We start from the raw sequence: 21,681 nt of genomic DNA on the forward strand, positions 1-21,681 counted from the left end.
TTTCATAAGTATAAACTGAATACGTTAAGAAACAGCACTGTAATTAATTTTTTCATATCTATCATTAATTTTTTTACATAAAATATAGTATAAATAAACTAATAAAAGTGATTCCACTGATTTTGGAGTTGTTAAGGGTCAGTTATGAATTAATGAGGCGTAAAACATTTACATAATCCTGCATGTTACAATAACTAATTCATGAGTTTATGTATTTTTAAAAGGTATAGGATCATGTAATAAGACTAACAAAATTAGTTTCATGATTTTTGGATTAGCAAAGAGTAAATTGTGCATTTAATTTGGTTTAACAAATACATTTTCTTACAGAAATTTTTTAACTTTTTTATGAGTATAAATATTTTTATCATGTAGATCATGTTATAAGGAAACCAATAAAATTTATTTCACTTGATTTGAAGCCTAGGTGAATTAGTTATTGATTTTACAAGATTAAACTAATTTTTAGGGTTTTTTTATTTCACTGAAAATCGAGAAAACCTATCGAGCGGTTACAGACAAAATCGAGCGGTTACTGACAATGTGAAAAATTGGAGAAAACTGCTCGATAAATCGATAAAATCGTTCGGATTCGATCGGTTACCGAGAATCTAACATTTTTTTTGTCGAAATTTTAAATTTTAACAAATGAATTTTATGCGAAATTTAACCGAATTTCGAATGATTATCACGATAACTGCTCATTTTTGTTACCGGACGGGCTCTGTAACCGAAACCCATTCGGTAAGTGAAACTTTGGTTTGATCTCTGTATGTTGGGTCAGTAAGAACTGTGCGTGTGGGATTAGTAAGATCTGCAAGAAGTGTGTTTGATCTCTGTATGTTGGCTCAGTGAGTTCTGGACCGTGCCGCTGCATGGTTCACACAACTTGGGCTGATGCATAAGGCACAACCTAGCAGAATGATGGATTCTTCTCATACAAAAAAGAAATACATACCATCTTTCTGTCGCCTCATATTCGTACAAATTTCTTTCAACTCTTTCTTCAGCTCTAACCTGTTAGCATTGCACCTGAGTACAAGTGCTCGTCGTTTCGTTATGCCACTCAAATCAAACAATTTGGGAGTTGGATTCTGAGTGTCAGAAACAAACTTAGATTCGTGCGAGAAGCGTGAGGAGTTTGATAACTCATCAGGACATCATGAAACAATGAAAATGAAACCTTTGTTCAACCGGAACCGACCAATGGCTCAAACACTGTTTAATAACATAGCGAAACAATGTGTATCTGATTAGCAGAAGATTATTTATACAAAAGTTGGGGCAAGTATAATGTCCGTTTGTCTAAAAGACACAAGAACTCTGCAAAATGCAGGAAAAGGGACGCAAGACGGAAGAGCTTCCAAAAGATGCAACCACTAAAGAATTTGTATTCTTGCATTGAAGGACAGCATATTAAGTACCTGCAAAATAAGGTCACATAACAGGTAGGTTGGACATGTTATTCATACAGAATCAGATCAGAATACAAAAATAACAAGACAACAAGAATATTAAGGTCATATAACATCATGTTTTTTATTTATCAAACTCAGAGGAGCATGTTAAGTAAAAAAATTAGCGTAGCATGTTTAATAAAATCCAAGTATACTCTCAATCTGTGGTGATACAGAAGGGGAGGGTAGAGGGGGCTGATGTCTCAGATTACAAATATAAAAAAAATGAAAAGAAGAATATAGCGTTCTTATATTACTAATGTGTATAATAAGGACCCTATACGGTAGTGGAAGACATCATGGTAGAAAACCCCTACTTAACAGTATTGACCTTAGGATGTCAAGGGCCCTTAACCATCAAACTGATGTGGTAGGATATACCTTCCCTAGGTTATGTGATTCTACTTGAAAGTTGTAACAGGATGGAAGATATGATAGTTGCTGGCCATTCAGAACTCTAATTTTCGAAATTCAGAATTATTATCAGTTTTAACATAGTAGACAAAACTGTCAAACAGTCCCACATTGTATTGAATACACATGATGGAGCCCTAAAAGCTAAAACTACCATTTTCATTGTTATGACTGATTTTATCCATTCTACCATTTTCTTTTAGATGTTCAATCTGGATGAATGATTTCTTCATGAGTCCAAAGTAACAACAAAAAACAATTTGTTTTAACATCAGCACCTTGTCCATGCTTTAAAGCTGCTTCCCAAGCATCATGCATCATCTCCATTTCCTAATAGATTCAGACCACAGAAATTCTCAAATCAACCACTTTCATTATTACAAAACTAATTATTATGAGCTAGTAACCTAGTGTATGTGGAGAGACCATCGGTATAGGAATTGCTTGCGCATTTTACAGTAATTAAATCAGAAGCACAGCGCATGAGAATTGGTACCACTAAAATTAAAGTTCACATTTGTAGTATATATGAGTATGTAGTTTCACAACAGAAGATCAGAAAAATTGTAATACAAGGGCAAATACATGATACTAATGATATAGTGAACCATTTATGCGAATACGCGATAGTACTAATGTATTCTCATGATTCTTGGACGTAGATCAACATGACAAATGATAAATTACACCAACATTTATTGTGCACTAAAACTATGAAGTTAATTTCTGGTTATAATTAAATACAGATTTATTGAACATAATAGCACATTTTGGGAACTATAATTGAAACATCACAAAAAAGCAGTATAACATAAATTACACCAACATTTATTGTTGCAAAAAAAAAACATTTATCTCTAAATCTTTTTTAACCAATTGCCACATGTTTCTGAGGAAAGCTTGATTACTGCTCAGAGCCTCAGATCCACTTCAAGCAGTAAAAGCAGCGTACTAGTAGGGCCCAAGACGGTAAACTTGTGATACAACCATTCCTTAAAAATCACAAATCATTCTTACCAAAGTTCTCTAATTTTTTAACGCAGAGATAACACTCAGGTAAATAAGGGGGCCTACATAATCTTAGGGAATGGGATACCAATCATTCTGTCTGGTCTCTTCATCAACCATCTTTCGCCTTTTGCCCTATCAAATCCCAATTTTTAGTTCTTGTATTAGTTGACAAACAACTTTACACAAAGAACAAAGGACACAACATAGGACAGATCCTAAAAAGTCTGCTATAATATTTCTTTGGTCATTGAACAACAACAACAACAACAACAGGGAGGGAGGTCAACATTATCCCATGATGTTTATTACATAAGTAAAAACGGACAAAAGTTAAAAAAGCTCCAGGAGGGCTATCATATAAAAAGAACAAATAAGCATTCCCAACATTACTGCAATACAGCAATGTCTGTGTTACCACTCACCGAGAGTGGCCTGATTCTAAATGAAAAAAGGAGTATCACAAACATGTTTGGATGTGGGAGCACTAGAAAACGGTTTATATATTTCTTGCATAAAGATTTCAATTCTTCATGATGCTGAATTTTGCTTCCAAACAACCAGCTTGGATGCTAATGGGAAATAATGCACATGCACCAACTTAACAATTGCAAATGATCAACTTCCAATATAACCTATGGTTTGGCATGCAGTTGCCATGCATAAACACATTTCCAACCAATGAAACCACCAGCGAAATATTCAACCCTCAGTGATCCTAGTGCTGATTATATGATGGACAACATTTCACCAATAATTCAGTTCTCAATCAGAACCATGGAATAATCGAACCTAGACATAATTTCAAACTATGATTTAAAACCTCATGCAAAAATGCATTCCTTGTTCAACAAGTATGCAAAATTCTTGAAATAGTCCCCACAACCCAGCAACAAAAGAAAAATATATAGTGCTAAGATAGCAACTCTCCCAATGCACACGTACCAAAATCATCACATCATTATAAATTAAACAAACATAGGAATTACACATCTAATATCAGGCGAACAATCTTTTGATGCAAACGGACACAGTATCATAAGATGATGGAATTTATATATCATGATTCATGATCACTAACTTGCTAGCGATCCGGACAAGTGCGGCAGAAGAGGGTACCCTGGGAGAGCTCAGAGCATGCCCGCAGGCTGGCCGCCGGGTGCCCGGTAAGCCTCGCCGCCACCGCCGCGGGCGACCCCATCATCGTTGCCAACGGCCTGCACGGATCCGAAACCACCAGTCACTCACAATAAGCCCGCGTCACCCACCACGTGGGGCTGAATTCCGTTTCAATACCTTGCGGTGGCGAAGGGCGAGGACGAGGGGGCGAAAGCGGAGATGCGTCTGCGAGGGGCGGCCGGGAGAGGCGCGGCCGCACGGAGACGCGAGGTGGAGGAGGCGTTGCGGCCGCGGACGGCAGCGAAGAGGGAGCGGGAGGCGGCGCCGCGCCACGCCATGGCTAGGGTTTCGTCAGAGTGGGGAGTGGATTGCGGATTTGCAGTGGTGGGACGAACGGGAATGCCGGAGGCGGCCGCGGGGTTTAGGGTTTAGATAAAATGATACAGTAGTGGGCTTCTGGCCCATGGCCATGGAGCTGCTATTGGCCTGGCCTAGAACAGTTTTGTGTGCGTTTGGTTAGATGAAAGGTTAGATGTGATATGAGTACATGACTGTCTATATTTTGTTGAACGGACCGATTTAATTTCTTGTTTGGTAGGATGTATACGGTGATTTAATTTCTTGTTTAGATGGATGGATATAATTTGAATAGGGTTTGTCAAATTTTTATGGGATCCATATGTCATATATTTTATTTTATTTATCAAAATATAATCATGCGTGATCTTATTTTTGTTGGTTTAATTGCAATGAATATAATGATACAATTGGATCATAAATTAGATAAACGGTTTAGAATATAATATCATTTAAAATATATTTAAAAAATACATTTACTCTAACCAACTAAAATAGACTACATCAGTAGAGATAAAACTTATGCAGAATATGAATGGCTCCGTCTAGCATTTTTTCACGAATAGGCTCATCCAGCATGGAGGAGAATATTTCTCAAAGGTGGTCACCCTATTCATGCTTATCTTTGAACCAAACACCTTCGAAAACTGGACGGTCATATTCTATCTAAGAATATTTCTCGAACCAAACACACCCTAAATGGATTTGCTTTACATTCATCCAGCCACATGAAATTTTTTCGCATTTTTTCATTACTAGCTAAATGCCATTGCGTTGCAACAGATCTAAATAGATGATCCTGCAAGTTTTAATATCTATAAAGTGTTTATCAAGTTAGGTGCATCGTGTGTTGCAACAAACGCTAAACTTTGCGCTATCCAACAATAAATAAAGATGTTATGTTTCGCTTTCCATCCAAAGTAGAGGATCATATCGTCTATCCCATTTTGTGTTCAAGTTATGTGAACTAAAACATAAATTCATTTTGGTTAGTCAGGAGCATGCTCGATAAAAATGAAACGAATAAACTCTCACTAATATACATGTTTGTGTTCAACTATGGGATAGGACTGTAGAACCACAAGAACAAACTCTCATCAAAGGGACAAATCATGCAAGAGGAAAACTTCAAAGGCATCGATGAAGTTTAACTTGAAATCCAGCCTTTTACAATATATTTGAAACCTGGACTTTGTATTGATCTCTAGGGTGATTAATACAACATTTACAACAGTTGAAGCATATTTTATTGGCATTCCATAAATAACCAGGACCTTTGACAATCTTGATAATTCTTCCCAGGGACTGATATATAAGTAGACACGTGGTAGAGCAGAGCAGAGACAAAGCATACGTGAGTGCAAATAATTTTGAATCTTGGAGTAGCCTACAATAATCGAAAAAGAAGACTTACTTAGAGCTAATATAGGCATAAACCGAAGTATCCATGACAAGATCATGCAGATTTAGATAATATAATGGATGTAATCATAGATGCGGATTAGAACAATTTAAACCATAGTAAATATTTAGAGGACACTGAAAAAACTAGGCCAAGGCAGATGAACTTGTTCATTCATTCCATTGCTTACGTGACAGGGCCACTGGAACCTCACAAAAGAAAAAAAGAAAGACCAAACATAATTGAAAAGGAAAAGGGTAGTCTCTTATCTAGGCATGGTTTCACTTGAAGAGCTAATTACATACTCATGAATTAGAGGAAAAAAATAAAAAATATTTGGGAATATTGAAGAAAACCAATGAGGAAAACAAAAGGGAAGGAAAAACATGTTATTTTTAACAAAATGAAATAAATTTCATATGAAAGAACAAGCATAACTTCCAGATTTGTAATAGAACTAAAAAATCAGGATCCAAAACGAAACTGTGAGATAAACATTCAATGCATTGATCACAAGAAAAATGCACCAGCCAAGAAGTAGTGCCAGAACCAAGCTTCCAAGCAAAGCTAAATAAATCAGGAAGTCGCTTGGCACCATGTCAAATTCTCTTCCTACTCGTAATTATTTAGGCATTGATTGAAAAAATAAAGGGAAAACATGATCGTCACAAGCAGTGAAAACTCTTCACAAGAAACAGCAAGGTCGAAATCTTACCTGCTGCTTGCATCTTGTCAAATTAATTCAAAGGTTCAAAACGAGGTCTGCATTTTTCAGAAAAAAATGGTTATGTTCGGTCAGATCTTCTGGTGGAAAGGGATGGCAAGAATAGATTACTGCATATTTTATTTTTGAAACTGTTTAGCTCAATCAGACAGGGGTGAGGTAAATGTGAAATGAAAGAGAATTGTATACGAGAGCCAGATGGCAGCATCCTTAGGGAGAAAAGTGTATACTCCCCTTTCACAAGTTCAAAGTAATGCAAAAGATCCAGGTAACACAATCTAAAATTACAAAATGTGATAAAGCAATCAATCTGACCATGTCATCAGTGAGCACGAGGAGGTGTTGGAGGATTTACCCATAAACAACACATGTTTTTGTTTTTTGAACTTTCTTCTCATCCAGGTAAACCAATTGGAATGAAAAAAATATCATCCTATTTTGCTATATTTTTCTCCACATATATGCTTGATATCCCTATGCTTTGGATTATCTTCTAAATTAATTAATGAAATGATAGCAACTCTCCCGATCCCATTACAAAATAATATTAGCATGTAATCAATCTAATGGACACATCATGACCTGTCAGATTAAGACAGCTGTAAATTTTGGCTCTACCTCACCTTTATCCTATCACAATATACGCAATGCTAATTGTACTGTATTGAAACAGTGTCACAAGTTTTGGCTTCTGAAATTTAACACCCGGACCCTGAGATCACAACCATGTTTGTATAATCAAGTAATGAAAACTGAAAAACAACAAATGTAGGATTACAAATTCAAAGTTGGCATAATTGCCAATGCACAAGTCATTGTGTTCCTCCAATATTTGTATGCAATCACAACTCGAAAGACTCGCTGCGGCACATTCTCAACGTGGTGTGTTGGTTACCTGCATTCAAGCATAGCCAAATAGCGGAGCCGATCTGCAGATGGTTGCCACAAAGAGTGTTCTGGTGGCAGCTCCCCTTCTTTATGCACCTTCCTTCAATGGGGATGGAGTGGATGACCAGGAATGCTGTTGCGTGGGTAGTAGATGGTGACCGGGGTGGATTGGAGGAGCAAGGGGATGAAAACAACATCATAGTGCGCTAGGAGGTGGAGGAATGGAGGATCGATTGCAGACGCTGGGCTCTACCTCCGACAAATTCCTCTACGCCTTCCTCTCCCCAACCTTCTCCCACTTCTACTTCTCCTTCACCGCGCTTTCCTCTAGCCTCCCCTCCCACGCCGAGCAGCTTTCGAATGCCATCCATCTCCTCCTTCGCAAATTGGTCAGGTAAGAACTAAGAAGGCAGCATGGGCACTGTGGGAACCGACGAGGGCGAGGAAATGTACCGTCATCGTCGCCGCTGTAGTCCGTCCGCTTCTGAAGATGTGGCTTGCCGATGAGGGCGAGATGGATTGAGGAGCGGGGAGATAACTTGTCGGCTAGATGTGGCTGAGGACGGCACGACGCCATCCACTGGACCAGGTCCCTGCCTACCTCGGCTCTTAACATGGTGGCGGCGATATATGCCTGGGCGTCAGCGCAGGTAACCCTCGAGCTTGGTGGTGACGTTGCCAACCTGCATGGTGACATCGGCCTCCGTCAACAGCCCGGAAGTAGCCGGTTGCGGAGCTCACCATGGCGTCGGAGAACTCGGTGAGAAGGGCGTAGAGGCATGAGAGGAAGCGGTGGTAGATGGCCTTGAGGAACTCACAATCCATCTGCGCATGCCCCTATTGTTCGTCCCGTTGGCATTCGCGGACAGTGGTAGGAGCCCTGTGGAGGATGTGGTGGCGGTGGAGTTGGTGGAAGCGGAGGGGCAGTGGGGGGTGCGCGTAGTCGATCTCGCCGGGTGGATCGGCCGGGGCGATCCCGTATTGAGGTCGGGGTTGGGGGATCCCGTATTGAGTAACCAGGCTCAACGACGGCCTAGATCACCGCTTACTATTTTACCTTGAATCGGACGGCTCATTTTAGTTACTGTGTTAGTCATTTAAATTTGTTTGATAAATAGTTACTCAGACCGTTTTTACCATCTGTTTACGTTCTTAAACTTGTTTAGCTTCTGTTAAGCTAGTTTAATTTAAGCTAATGAACTTGTAATCGCGGACGGGAGTTTATAACCCATCGGTCAGCGTGGGGAATCGATATTCTGTTATTTGCTTTTCTGTTACTTGATGAAGTAAGATGAATCTAGCCAATTTTCCCTTTTTGCCCACCTTAGTTCTTCCCAATTCCACCAAATTCTTTCCCGAAGTTTGTTGATCCGCTCGTGTTTATCCTCAATCGTTCGTAGGTCTGTCAATTGGTATCAGATTCAAGCGTTTCTCGGCTTGATCGGTGAGGAAATCGGTGTCGGGTTGCGTGGCATCGCTGCGTGTAAAATCCCCAGGGTTAGAGTGTGATTTCTCGGTCGAATTAGCGATGGAATTGATCATCGGTGATGGTTGCTCGGCACCTGTTCGTTCATGAAATCTCGGGAACTAGTGATCGATTCGAATTCACAGTGGCGACGGAGGGGATTAGATTCAGTGTGAGGGTTGTGTGGCATATTTGCGCGTAAAATTCCTTAGCCGATCTTTGATCCAGATAGCGGGAGACCTCATCGGAGTGGACAAATTGGGGAGGGGCAAGCTCTGAACCGAGTTGCTCTAAAATTTGACATGACGCGCACCACCAAAATTGCTGCAGCGACTACAGTGGCCCCAGCCGTTTCTAGCGCTACCAGCACAGATGGGTAGACCACTCTAGAGATATCAAGTGAAAGCTTCGCGGAGGCTATGCATGATGAAGTCCTGGCCATGAAGTCTCGGATGATGAATTTTGAGGTTCATATGACTCTTATGCGGGAACAAATATGTGCAATGCAGACCACTCTTATCGAGTTGGTCAGGAACACTCTATCTTCTCAAGCTCCCATCAAGCCTCCTGAACACATTCAACCCAATTCTCAGGACGAAGAAGGTGACAAGGGAGTGAATAGGAATTTGCTGGAAGAGAAGACAGGTAAACAGATCCTAGGTGGTAACTATGAGATCAATGATAATTCCCAGTCACAGCATAGTCCACCATTTGGATTTGTGTACATTGATGTACCTACTAAACACAATATCATACAACGGATGGGGAATAAATTCAGGATAAACCACAACCATTGCACTCCCAAATGCCCCATAGATACACTAGGCATCAAACTTATGTTCATCCTCATGCCAGGACACAAGATTATCATAGGGCAGAGAATTCACAAGATAGGTGGGGACCCAGAGCTACTGAGAATGCTTTCAGCTTATCTATATCACGCCCCAAGCTAGATTTCCCTACCTTTCATGGAGAAAACCCAATTGGATGGACTAGGCAATGCAAGAAATATTTTGATTTGGCTTGTGTTCCATCTGATATGTGGGTATTAATGGCTACATTACACTGCTCGGGTAAAGCTGAACATTAGTGGAATGGGTTAAGAGTGTCAGCAAGGAATGTCAGATGGTCTCAGTTTTGTTCAATGGTTTGCAACATATTCGCTGAGCATAGCATGTATGATATAGTTGAACTATTTCATTATCTGTACAAGATACTTCAGTTTCACTTTACATTGATAAGTTTGAGGAGTTGATGGCCCAAATGCAAAGGCAACACCCAGCCCTATAGGAAGATTACTTTGTCAGATGCTTTGTGAGAGGCCTAAAGGAGCATATTAAACACTATTTGAAACCCTACAAACCTATTTTGTTGGAGGAGGCTTACTTGATTGCCAAGGATTTAGAAAGTGTAGCCCTAAGCAGGAAGAATTTCCCATCATCCTTCATTGCTAACAGCAAAGCTCCATCAACCTAGCAAACTATGTCCAAGTTGCAAATTGTTAGCAATTCTGCACCAAAAGGGGATGTGGTATAGAAATTTGAGAAGTTACCAAGCATCAATGTCATGCCTAAGGAACCAGGGACATGCTGGAAGTGTTCAACACCTTGGACTCCTAAGCATAAGACAAAATGCAAGTATTACCAAGTTTCAGCTCATGCCTTGACTGCAGAATCTGAAGGAAATACAATCAAGGATGGAGATATAGAAGAACAAAGGAATCTGGAACTAGACATTCAAGAGCAGGTGCCTTATTTAATGCAAATTTCCAACTTTCTTTGCAGGGTACTAGAACAGCAGCAACCTTTTGTCTACCGTTGATTATTGGGGAAAGAGGGTAGTAGCACTTGTTGACAGTGGTAGTACTCACAGCTTTGTAGATTTCACATTTGCTCACAAAGTAGGCTGTAAAATTCAGCAAACTCCATTGCAATTAGTCAGAGTAACTGGAGGGAGAGAGTTACATTCTGGAGGTTTCATCCCTCAATGTTGTTACTAGATCCAACGAGAGAAGTTCATCACACTGTTTCAACTACTCCAACTCATTAGCTATGATGTCATATTGGGTTGTGATTGGATATACAAGCATAGCCCCATCAGTATGAATCTTAAGAAGAGGGAGTTAATTATTATATAAATGGCACTGAACAGCTTAAGTTCCAAGATTGTGTTCAAGCACAACATGACTGTCCTGCGGATTCCAAGAAGTTCAGTAAGATGATGATCAAGGGTGTGATGGGGTATGTGTTACACATACAGCCGATCAGCAAGGATATAGGACACCATACTCCCCTAGAGTCTGTAATTGTTGAGCTCCTGAGGAAGTACTCAATAGTGTTTGAGGAACCTGCTAGTTTGCCACCACCTAAAGGATATGAGCATTCCATTGCATTAATTCCCAACCATATCCCTCATAATATCAGGCCTTATAGAATGCCACATTATCAAAATGATGAGGTGAAAAGATTAGTGAAAATGCTTGATCAAGGGATTGTTCAGCCCAGTGAAAGTCTCTACTCTTCACCATCTATATTGGCTAAAAAAAAAGATGGAACCTGGAGATTTTATGTAGATTAAAGATAGCTCAATGACCGACAATGAAGAATAAGTTTCCAATCCCAGTGGTTGATGATTTATTTGATGAACTCCATGGTGCAAGGTACTTTTCTAAGCTTGATCTCATGTCTATGTTTCAACAAATCCTTATGAAGCAAGAGGATATTCCAAAAACTGCATTTATGACTCATTTTGGCCACTATGAATTTTTGGTGATGTCATTTAGACTCACAAATGCTCCTGCTACCTTTCAAGAAATGGTGAACCATATATTCTCAGCTTATCTTAGGAAGTTTGTGTTGATTTTCTTTGATGACATACTGGTATACAACCGGTCACTAGAGGAACATGTTGAGCATTTATCAGTTGTGTTGCAAGTCCTACAGAACAACCAACTGAAAGCTAAGAAGAGCAAATGCATGTTTGCAGTCAAAGAAATTGAGTATTTTGGACATGTTATTAATGAATATGGTCTGTCAACTGATAAATCAAAGGTGGAAGCTGTAAAGAATTGGCCCATACCCAAAACCATAATTGAGTTAAGAGGGTTTTTGGGATTAGTCGGGTACTATAGAAGGTTTGTCAAAAATTATGGTATTATCTGTAGGCCACTCCATGATATGCTGAAAAAGAATGCCTTTTCCTAGGATTTAGAGCAGACTAAAGCATTTGAAGATGTCAAGCAAAGACTCATTACTGCACCTATACTTACTCTTCCAAACTTCTCACACTACTGTAAAAAAAGCCGATCAATGCTAGTTGAAAAATTACATTAGTGTTGGTTTTTCAACCAGCACTTTTTACTTAGCACTGATAGTCCACTACTATCAGTACAAGTTCACCACCCGTCACTATTGCCATTTCCAGCGATTAAAAAAAAAGCAAAAAATGGCAGTGATGAGAGTGGCATCTGAGCCGGTTCGGAATCGAGCCTCGAGCCGTGTCAGATGCTGCTGCTGCCGGGCATTGTCGCTCTCGTCGCCGCTGCCGTGCTCTCAGACCCACCACCCTTGGAGCCGCTGCTCCGCGCCCTCGGACCAGCCGCCCTTGGAGTCGCTGTCCTCGGACCCACTGCTCCCCACCGCGCTTACATCCTTCGTCACCAACTTCAAGAGCACCTCCGACGGCCACACCCACGAGAGCAGCTTCAGCCCGAAGCTACACCACAACAACAGCAAAAGGCGCGTAAACCCAATAGCTCAATATCATTCCATCACTTCTGATTCCACGCACTCAACACCAAACCTTTAACCCCCAACTCACCTGTGGATCTGGCTCTTCATCGATCCCTACAGCGTGCTCCTAAACCCAATCCACGCCTGGTTCATCTGCGCATCCAAACCACGACATCAGGAACCCCACACAAAACCCAAATGCAGGAGACGAGAAACGTCAAGCACCTTGTCCGCAATGAAGTCGACGACAGCCTCGGTGTTCCCCGACGTTGTGCGTCCACTGGAGGCAATGCTGCGCCACAGGTCCTTTAGGGTTGACGGTGGCGGAAGGGCGCCATCACCACCACTCAAGAGCTCGACCTGACCACCGCGAGCAAGCAGCAAAGAGAGGGAAGAAGAGACCGATCAATATGGGCAGCTTGCTGTGTTGCGACAAGGTGACCATGAAGAAAGGGTCATGGGCAGTGAAGCAGGAGCAAGTGAGGACGAGGAAGAGGGAGCATGTGAGAGCGATGGACGAGCGCAAGAGATAAGGTAGAGAGAGACATAGCGGACGAGCACGCAAAGAGATAAGCTCAGCGCCGATCGGACGCGAGAGAGATAAGATCGAGCAAAAATCCAATTGAATAAAAATTTCAGGTTTGGCTCTGCTTCAGTGTCAGTTGAAGGTTACAACTGACACTGATAGTCAGTATCAATGCCGGTTCCAGCCACAAAGCGGCACTGGTAGTGACTATCAATGCCGGTTTTTAGCGCCTCACTCATTGTTCGCGTGCAGAAGTTTACGAATCGACACTGATACATCTTCAGTAGCAGTTATTGTTGAACCAGTACTGATAGAGCGCTATTTTTGACCCCTTCTGTAGTAGTGTCATTGCCCTTTATTCTAGTGGCTGATGCTAGTGGCAATGGAATTGGAGTTGTCCTGATGCAAAATAGTCGACCAATTGCCTACTTCAGCTAGTCATTAAGTGCTAGAGCATAAACATACTCCACCTATGACAAAGAAGCACTTGCAATACTTGAAGCTGTAAAGAAATGGAAGCACTATTTTATAGGGTCTAAGCTCATGATTAGGACTGACCAACAGAGCCTAAAATACATTGCTGAGTAGAGGTTATCGGAAGGGATTCAACACAAATTGATGTTCAAATTACTTCAGCTGGATTATATTGTGGAATATAAGAAGGGGAGAGAAAATAAGGCTGCTGATGCTCTCTCAAGAAGGGATTATTCCTGCCTTGCTATTACATCTTTTCAAACAGTTTGGGTAATTGAAATTGCTAGGAGCTATGTTGATGATCCTCATAGTCAGTAGCTCTAGACTCAGCTTGCCATTGCTCCAGGTCCTACAACAATGTATACATTGCATTCAGGAATACTTAGGTACAAGGGTTGAATTCATGTGGGCAATTTCCAAGAACTCCAGCAAAATATTTTGATATCCTTACACTCATCTCCAGTTGGTGGACACTCGGGAATTGTTGCCACATATCAAAGAGTAAAAAGACTTTCCATTGGTCAGGTCTGAAGAAAATTGTCACTAACTTTGTTTCCTCTTGTCCTGTGTGCCAGAGAGCAAAGGAAGAGCATTGCCAATACCCAGGTATGCTTGAGCCATTAGCTATGCCTGACATGGCTTGGACTCACATCACTATGGACTTCATTGAAGGGTTGCCTAAGTCCAATGTGAAGGACACTATTCTAGTTGTAGTTGACAGATTTACAAACTACTCCCACTTCATACCTCTAAGCCATCCCTTCACTGCAGCTTCAGTAGCACATGCTTTCATGGACAACATATTCAAACTCCATGGGTTACCCACTGCCATTGTCTCATATAGGGATAGGATCTTCCTTAGTGACTTATGGCAATCTCTATTGAAATCTTTGAGGGTTTCTCTTCGATTTAGCACTGCTTACCATCCACAAAGTGATGGTCAATCGAAAAGAGTCAACCAATGCCTCGAAGGTTACCTTAGGTGTATGGCATTTGCTGAACCAAAGAAGTGTTTTTTCTGGTTACCTTTGGTAGAGTGGTGGTATAACATAAATTACCACACCTCCCTCAAATGCACACCATTTCAAGCTTTATATGGCTTTCCTCCTCCTCTTATTAGTGAGGTTGCTGTTCCAGGACCAAAATGCCCAGCAAGGGAGTTTCTAGCTCAGAAACAAGAGATGCAGTCCAAATTGAAGGAGAACTTGTCTCAAGCCCAAGCAAGGATGAAGAAGTATGCAGATTGTAGAAGGTCTGAGCGCAGCTTCAATGTTGGAGATTTGGTGTATCTAAAAATGCAACTATACCGACAATCTGCATTTGGGTTTAGGAATTCCTTTAAATTGACAACCAAATATTATGGTCCATCTTGATTTGGAGAGGATTGGAAGTGTTGCTTACAAGTTGCAGTTACCTGCTAACACACTAATTCACCCAGTCTTCCATGTTAGTCAGTTGAAGAAGATATTGGGACCCATGCTGTACCTAGTAAGGATCTGCCAATGGTTGACTTTGATGGGAGGATCAAATATGATCCTGTTGACGTTTTGGATGTTCGGGCTCTACCAAGGCAAGATAATGTGGTTACTCAGTGGCTTGTGCAGTGGGGAGGATGTTCACCTGCCGAAACAACTTGGGAGGATAAGGCATTTATCAAATCTACTTTTCCTTCCTTCTATAGGCATTATCTCCAAGTGGTGGCCTCAGGACCTTTCTTCAATCGGATGTCCTGATGGTCAGGATCCTTCCCAGCACAACAACAACAATTGAGGTCAAGTGTGCTCTCAAGGGTGGGGAGGGGGAGGGGGGGAATTGTCATGACCCAAGTTACCTCCAAGCTCAACGATGGCCCAGATCACCGCCTACCCTTTTACCTTTGATCGGATGACTCACTTTAGTTACTATGTTAGTCATTTAAATTTGTTCAATAAACAGTTACTCAGGCCGTTCGTACCACCTGTTTACGTTCTTAAACCTGTTTAGCTTCTATTAAGCTAGTTTAGTTTAAGATAATGAACTTTTAATCGCGGATGAGAGTTTATAACTTGCTGGTTGGTGTGGGGAATCGGTATTCTGTTGTTTTCTTGTTTGTTACTCGATGAACTAAGATGAATATAGCCGGTTTTCCCCTTTTAGCCCACCTCAGTTCTTCCTAATTCCACCAAATTCCTTCCTGAAGTTTGTTGATCCGCTCGTGTTTGTCCTCAATCGTTTACGGGTCCATCAGCGTGCAATATTGCAATGATGCCAGGGAGGCCCGAGGCCCTGGGGTGCTCATAAAGATAGTGGGGAGAAGGAATCGGTCGCCTGAGAGGAGCGATTGGAAAGTCGAGGAGAGCGAGCGGGAGGGATGCCAGGTTGTGGTGGACTGGTGATGGGGTGGCGGTGCAGAGTGGAGCGATTGGATCTTCGACCTACTCCATAAAAATGTGTCCAATGGATCTGACGTCTGGCCTACAAAACATGTAAGAGCCACTGGACCGGATCCAAAATAATCCATAGGGTCGAGTGGGTCAACCCATCGCTTTGCTTGCGCCGCCATAACGGCGTTGGAACCTTGCTCCTCCTTGTCTACTCCTTCCACCGGCTGTGACGAGACCCTACTCCTCCATTGGCTGCTTCCAGACGCGTCAGGAGTAGTTCATTTGTGGCTTCCAATGATCCGCCACCGCAACATTCTCTCCAGACACGAGCTCGCCTTATTTGACAGTGAGATGCACTGCTACCGCTCCATCATCAGAGTATTGTGCATGCCGAATTTAGGTGTATCCAGGTATGTAAGGCTTAAAATTCGTAGCTGAATGATGTGAACATTTGGTGCAGAAGGTCTTTCCATTTCCTTTTTGCTTGTGATTGTGTAATTGTCGGCCATTCGTGAGATCAAGAGGTGGCGGCCAAGAAGACGAGCAACTCAACTAGATTACCAGTGCAAGCAACAAGGAAGGAAGGAGATGAAGTGATACATGAACAAAGGTAACAGCTGATGTGACCAAATCGCTCGCACTTAACCACCTTCATGTAGTTTTGTGTCATGACTTAGTAATGCAGACCCAATGTCTCTTCAACTTTCATCTAAAAAATCAGTGCAATTCTTTTTATGCCCATCTAAGGCCTAGCTGAAGAGATTTTTTAGGGGGAAAAAGCTACCCAAATCATTTATGCTTAGTCAATGTAGAGCATTGTGTTGCGTCACAATAACTTTAGTGAATATATGTTGGTGAATTTATGCGACTAATAACTTGTGTGGTACTCACTACATTTTGGTTTAGATGGCAACATCTATGTTTTTAGTACCATGATTTTTTTTAGTGTACTATGATGACTTTGTGGAATTAAACGTTGCAATTGCCACTCCTGACTAAATCGCATGGCTATGTCAACTGATCTGTCTTGTGCTCTTTTTACATGGAATCGAGAATATTTGCATGTTCCACTGGAAACCTTAAATTTCCTTTTCATAGCTACCAAATTATATTTCCCTTGAAGCTTGATCAGTGGCAGCTGATTCTCATAGTGATATATAGTGCAGCCAATTGACCAATCGATGTCCTGGTGGCTAAAATAGACAGAACAAGGTTGGGTTAGTGCTGAGTGCTGGCCATAATTCATATTAGCAGAAAATCTACTTTAGAACTAACATTGAAATAGAACTCCCTTTTGTTCTACTCTGAATATTCGAGAACAGCTATACTGCTGGTTGCAGTATTGGTTCATTTGTGGCTACAACTTTATCAGGAATTCTTTATACTCTACGTCAGTGTCAAGCAATATTAAATAAATGGATGTTGTTTTATGTTAGCTGGGTTTATCGGTTGTATAAATTTACCTTTTATTTTATTACTTTTGATATTCTATTTTTTATGCTACATTGCTACTAGCTGATGATTGTGCATCTTTCAAATTCAAAAAAATGAAGAATACTAGTGGAAGGTGGGAGGAAGATGGAGGTGCCTCACTTGCAGTAGAGCCCAGTGATAGGCATTACCAATGATGTTGAAATGTTTGGTGGGGATGAGGTTGGTGAGGATTATGGTGGTAGAGAGGATGTGGGTGATGGTGGCGAGGGTGAGGATGAACATGTTGAGGGTGATCGTGTTGAGGGAAAAATTGAACCTGGGATGATTGATGGATTCATATAAGGTGAGGCGATTCAAATCCAAGGTTTGGACTGAATTCCTAAAAGTCTGTGTGGGTGGTTTAGTTGTCAAATGACAATGCAAGCACTGCAATGGTCAGATGACTGCCAAGCATAGGGTAGGAACTAGTGCAATGGAAACTCACTTGAAGAGATGCAAGTTAATGAAAAGGGTAATGAATGTGCATGTGGAGGGGTTCCCTCCATTACTTTTATCTCCCACTCGTGTCCGATTTGGAGCTATTGGGACTGGTCTAAGGATAGACCAATATCTATGTCATACATTGAGTCAGGAATGAAATCATAGTGTCACAATTTAATGTAATTATCCATTATTTCAAGGAGACCCTCAAGGGTCGAAAAAGCAAATAAAACCACAACTAACACTTTCTTATTCTCCCATTCCCGCAAGTAGTCAATGTAGAGCACCACCTTAAATTCTCCATCTTCAAAATAATTTTCAGAATCTTTCCTGACTGAGCAGTGTAGTTATATCCAGTGTGAGTATGTCTCATACTCCACAAGTTATGGTAAAATAATGAAATAAAGGTATTCACAATAATAAAGCTTATAGGGGCTCATTTGCATAAAGGAATAATTTAATAAAATAGTTAATAAAAGCGAGAATAAATAACTAAATATAAACAACCTCAAGAATTAACCTTCTTGATATAAACAACCTCAAGAATTAACCTTCTTGATATAAACAACCTCAACCGAAGTTGACCACCTTAAACATGGTTCCCGCAACCATGAATAAACTACCAACCCAAAGTTATCCCAAACCATTGTATTCTAATAATGTGTGGCATTTCACACCGCGAGCATATCTAATTAATCAGTTTTACACTTTGCAGATGTTGCACACTTTACCCACAATACGTGATTATCTGTTATGCCCGTGTTCGCGAAACACTTACACACTTTCGAGGTGTGCAGCTAGGATTATCACTACAAGGCCTTTACAAAGTCTCTCTCAACAAGTGTCTACCCGCTAAGGTTTCACTAACATGTGAACAATAACCTCAACAACGAAAGCCCCCTCTGGCGCCATATGGTTCTAGGGAAGTTCCATCCATTTCCCGTTCTACACTCTGGTCTATACTATGTTGGGAGAAAACTAATTAGTTGGCCATACCTGTTCGATACCAAGCTTGTGGTTGTACTATAAAGCTCAATCTAATCGCACAATGAACCGATCCTTAATATGGTCTCGGCAAGACCACCACCATCATACACAGGGAGATCACCAAAAACCACCAAAGACTCAAAATCTGCCTGGAACACATCACAGGCCAACGCCCATGCCAACTTGCTGATACCCTAATTTTCATGTTGCTAAAAACATTATCACAATTTTATCTCATGCTACAGAGAACCATTATCAAAATTATTATCCCAAGTGTATGATCCAAATCTCAAGCATGGCTAAGCAATCCTACCCTTGATCCTACTAAAATCGAGGCGATAAGGTATGTATGGAGAAAACTTAGTCAATCCTATCTTGGGTTTTCCACCGACAACTAATAGCATGCAACTTTGCAAAAAAAAATAAAAATATTAGAAACTTAGGATCAAAATACATCAATGACAACTTGTCTTCACCCTGGTGCTCAGTGGGTTCCTCAAAATCCTGGTCTTGGAAACCTGCAAATTCCTCCTCCGGGACGACAACGTCTAATCGTAAAAGAAAAAATAGGGCAATAAACACCAAAAGCTAAGAACAAGCCAAAAGCACACGAAATAACTTACTTTATTATTTTTATGATTTTTGGTGAATTATTAGCGAAGGAAAAGATTAGACTGGAGTTACAACAGTGTAGGTAGGGCTTTAGAAGGGGAGGCTTCTCTAATCTTCTGAGATTTTTTGGATTTTCTAGCATTTATTTAGAGTTCAAAAGGATTTTTAGGCATTAAAAACACTAAAAAGAATTATAATAGATAATTCCAAATTATTTTACTAAAGAAAAACTCATTTATTAATTTATCCTAATTATTTATCAATTTTCTAGAATTTAAAACATTATAGAAAATGTATTCAAACATTAAAATAATTTATTTTAGATTTATTAAACATTATTCAAAATTTTACTTATTATTTTTAACCCTAAAACATATTAAAACATTTATTTTTGAAGGAAAACCTATAAAAGATTTGCAGAATTAATAAAGATTTTTTCCCTAATTTTCTTATAAAGAAAACCCTATTTTCAGATTTATCTTTGTTTATAAATTATTTTCCTAAAAAATGGGATTATTGCACATGGCTGATGTCAGCAGAGGCTTAAAAGAAAAGGAAAAAAAGATTATACCAACGTGGCTGCTGACTGGTTTGGCGAGGCTGACGTGGTTGCCATGTAGGACAGGATCACCCACGTGGTGGCTGACATGGACGTCTGACTGGGCAGGGTCTTTAGAGGCGAACTGATACAGGGATGTTTTAATCATGGCCGTTGCTTGGAGATTGCACGGTGGAGAGTGGATTACCTCGGCTCCGTTGACTCGAGGGTGACGATGGCGACGTTCTATGACGGAGGATCGTCGGAGAGGGGCGGAGATGGTGAGCGGCGGAAGAGGACACAAAGGCGATGACGATCTTGTTTTTGGGGCGTGTCGGCGTGGAGAGGCTTAGTGATGGCGAGCGATCACAACGGCGGCTAGCGAGCTCTTGGGTGGCGCTTTCGCTCTGGAAATCGAGGGAAAAGGTCACAAGGAGGCTTGTGAGGCTAGAGGGTGTCCTGGGGATGTTTAAATAGGCAGGGGAGGTGAGGTCGAGTTTGTTTGGGGGTTCGACAGCCGGTGAGATTTCCACAAGCAATTTCCTTTCTCCGAGCTTCAATTTTGCCTTGTGATCGATTCTCCTTCCTTCTCCTCTGTCGCGGTTTCCAAAAACATGCTCATGCAGTGATCTCCTTCCAAACTTGGGCGCGAATTTAGCGTCGGCGCCAGACACAGCACAGAGAGGGGAAAAGAGGAGACGATGGGAGGAAGGAATGGCACGTAGGCCCAGCTTGCGCGTGAGAGAGAGGCGTGAAGCCGTGAGCCGACATGAGCGCATGCCGTTCAGTGCGGCTGTGGCTGTGGCCTGGAGCGAAGCGCGGGCGAGGAAGGAAGGGGAGGTGGGGGTGGGCCATGGTGCAGCTGGGCAGGGCTAGCGCGGGCTGAGGTTAGAGAGAGAGGGCGCAGGCCGCTGGGCTGAGAAGGATAGGGAGGGAGAGAGGGGGCTGGGGTTTTAATATTTTTTATTTTTCTTTTCCATTTTGATTTCCTTTTTTTTCTTTTTTTTCTATTTTCTTTCATTTCTTTATCTCTTTTATGCCTAAAGGACTTTTATTTATTATTTGTCGAAGATTTTTTTTTGGTACAAATTTTTGGGTTGTTACCGGAGCCATCCGCATCGCCGTGCCCAAACCTTAGTCCATTGGTAGAGACAATCCCACACCGTTCCCGAAGCATCGGACGGTGCACGCTGCACGACCCACGGTCCACCGGGCTTAGCCGTTTGGCTCGTCCGGGATAAACGTTAGCTATCTATCCTATATACTAACGGCGGTGGAATCTTTGGACGCTCAGGGACTTTGTTACTGTAGCTACTATAGCAGAGCCACACCCATCGTTGTATATGTATATACGTATTTGTATACATATAATATACTTTCTATTTTCGGAAATACTAGAAAATGTGAAAGAAAAATTTGTTATATTGATAAATCGACTGAAACAATCTAAACTGTAAAGAAAAAAAACTAAAACTAAAAAAATACATAACAAATTTTGTTACATTCATATTACTCACGTAACTACTGTCCACAAATATATTATATATATATATATATAAATCTATATAGATATAAATATATATTCATATTTATATATGTATATTACATACATGAATTTAGATGAATTCAATATCCTATTTTCAATAACATATACTAACGGTGGAAAAATCAGTGCACTAATACGAAACAAATTTTGTTAGTT

The 21,681-nt window shown here is 41.0% G+C and overlaps 2 protein-coding genes across 8 annotated transcripts; both read right to left on the reverse strand.

The window, feature by feature from the left end:
- Positions 1-1,169: 1,169 nt before the first annotated feature.
- LOC133912880 (uncharacterized) lies at positions 1,170-4,419 on the reverse strand. Of its 4 annotated transcripts, none has more exons than XR_009908911.1 (4): positions 4,176-4,419; positions 3,961-4,096; positions 2,150-2,201; positions 1,170-1,424 (listed from the first exon to the last, which is right to left on the reverse strand). XR_009908911.1 is itself a non-coding variant. In XM_062355833.1 (4 exons), exons 1-3 carry the CDS (start codon positions 4,334-4,336, stop codon positions 2,182-2,184), a joined length of 279 nt encoding a protein of 92 aa, XP_062211817.1. In that variant the 5' UTR covers positions 4,337-4,418; the 3' UTR covers positions 1,170-1,424; positions 2,150-2,181. The 4 variants fall into 4 exon arrangements, 3 of the variants coding, with proteins under 3 accessions (XP_062211817.1, XP_062211818.1, XP_062211816.1); XM_062355833.1 differs by having other exon boundaries at positions 3,999-4,096; positions 4,176-4,418; XM_062355834.1 differs by lacking the exon at positions 2,150-2,201 and having other exon boundaries at positions 3,999-4,096.
- Positions 4,420-5,395: 976 nt separating this feature from the next.
- On the reverse strand, positions 5,396-8,316 carry LOC133912881 (uncharacterized). 4 transcript variants are annotated; one of them, XR_009908912.1, is made up of 4 exons: positions 7,623-8,314; positions 7,377-7,502; positions 6,473-6,519; positions 5,396-5,742 (listed from the first exon to the last, which is right to left on the reverse strand). XR_009908912.1 is itself a non-coding variant. In XM_062355836.1 (3 exons), the coding sequence occupies exons 1-3, from the start codon at positions 7,738-7,740 to the stop codon at positions 5,453-5,455; spliced, it is 534 nt and encodes a 177-aa protein (XP_062211820.1). In that variant the 5' UTR covers positions 7,741-8,316; the 3' UTR covers positions 5,401-5,452. The 4 variants fall into 4 exon arrangements, 1 of the variants encoding a protein (XP_062211820.1); XR_009908913.1 differs by lacking the exon at positions 5,396-5,742 and adding an exon at positions 5,750-5,959 and having other exon boundaries at positions 7,623-8,315; XM_062355836.1 differs by lacking the exon at positions 6,473-6,519 and having other exon boundaries at positions 5,401-5,742; positions 7,623-8,316.
- Positions 8,317-21,681: the final 13,365 nt, after the last annotated feature.

The sequence above is a fragment of the Phragmites australis genome, chromosome 3, assembly GCF_958298935.1.
Source record: "Phragmites australis chromosome 3, lpPhrAust1.1, whole genome shotgun sequence".
NCBI classification, from domain to species: domain Eukaryota; kingdom Viridiplantae; phylum Streptophyta; class Magnoliopsida; order Poales; family Poaceae; genus Phragmites; species Phragmites australis.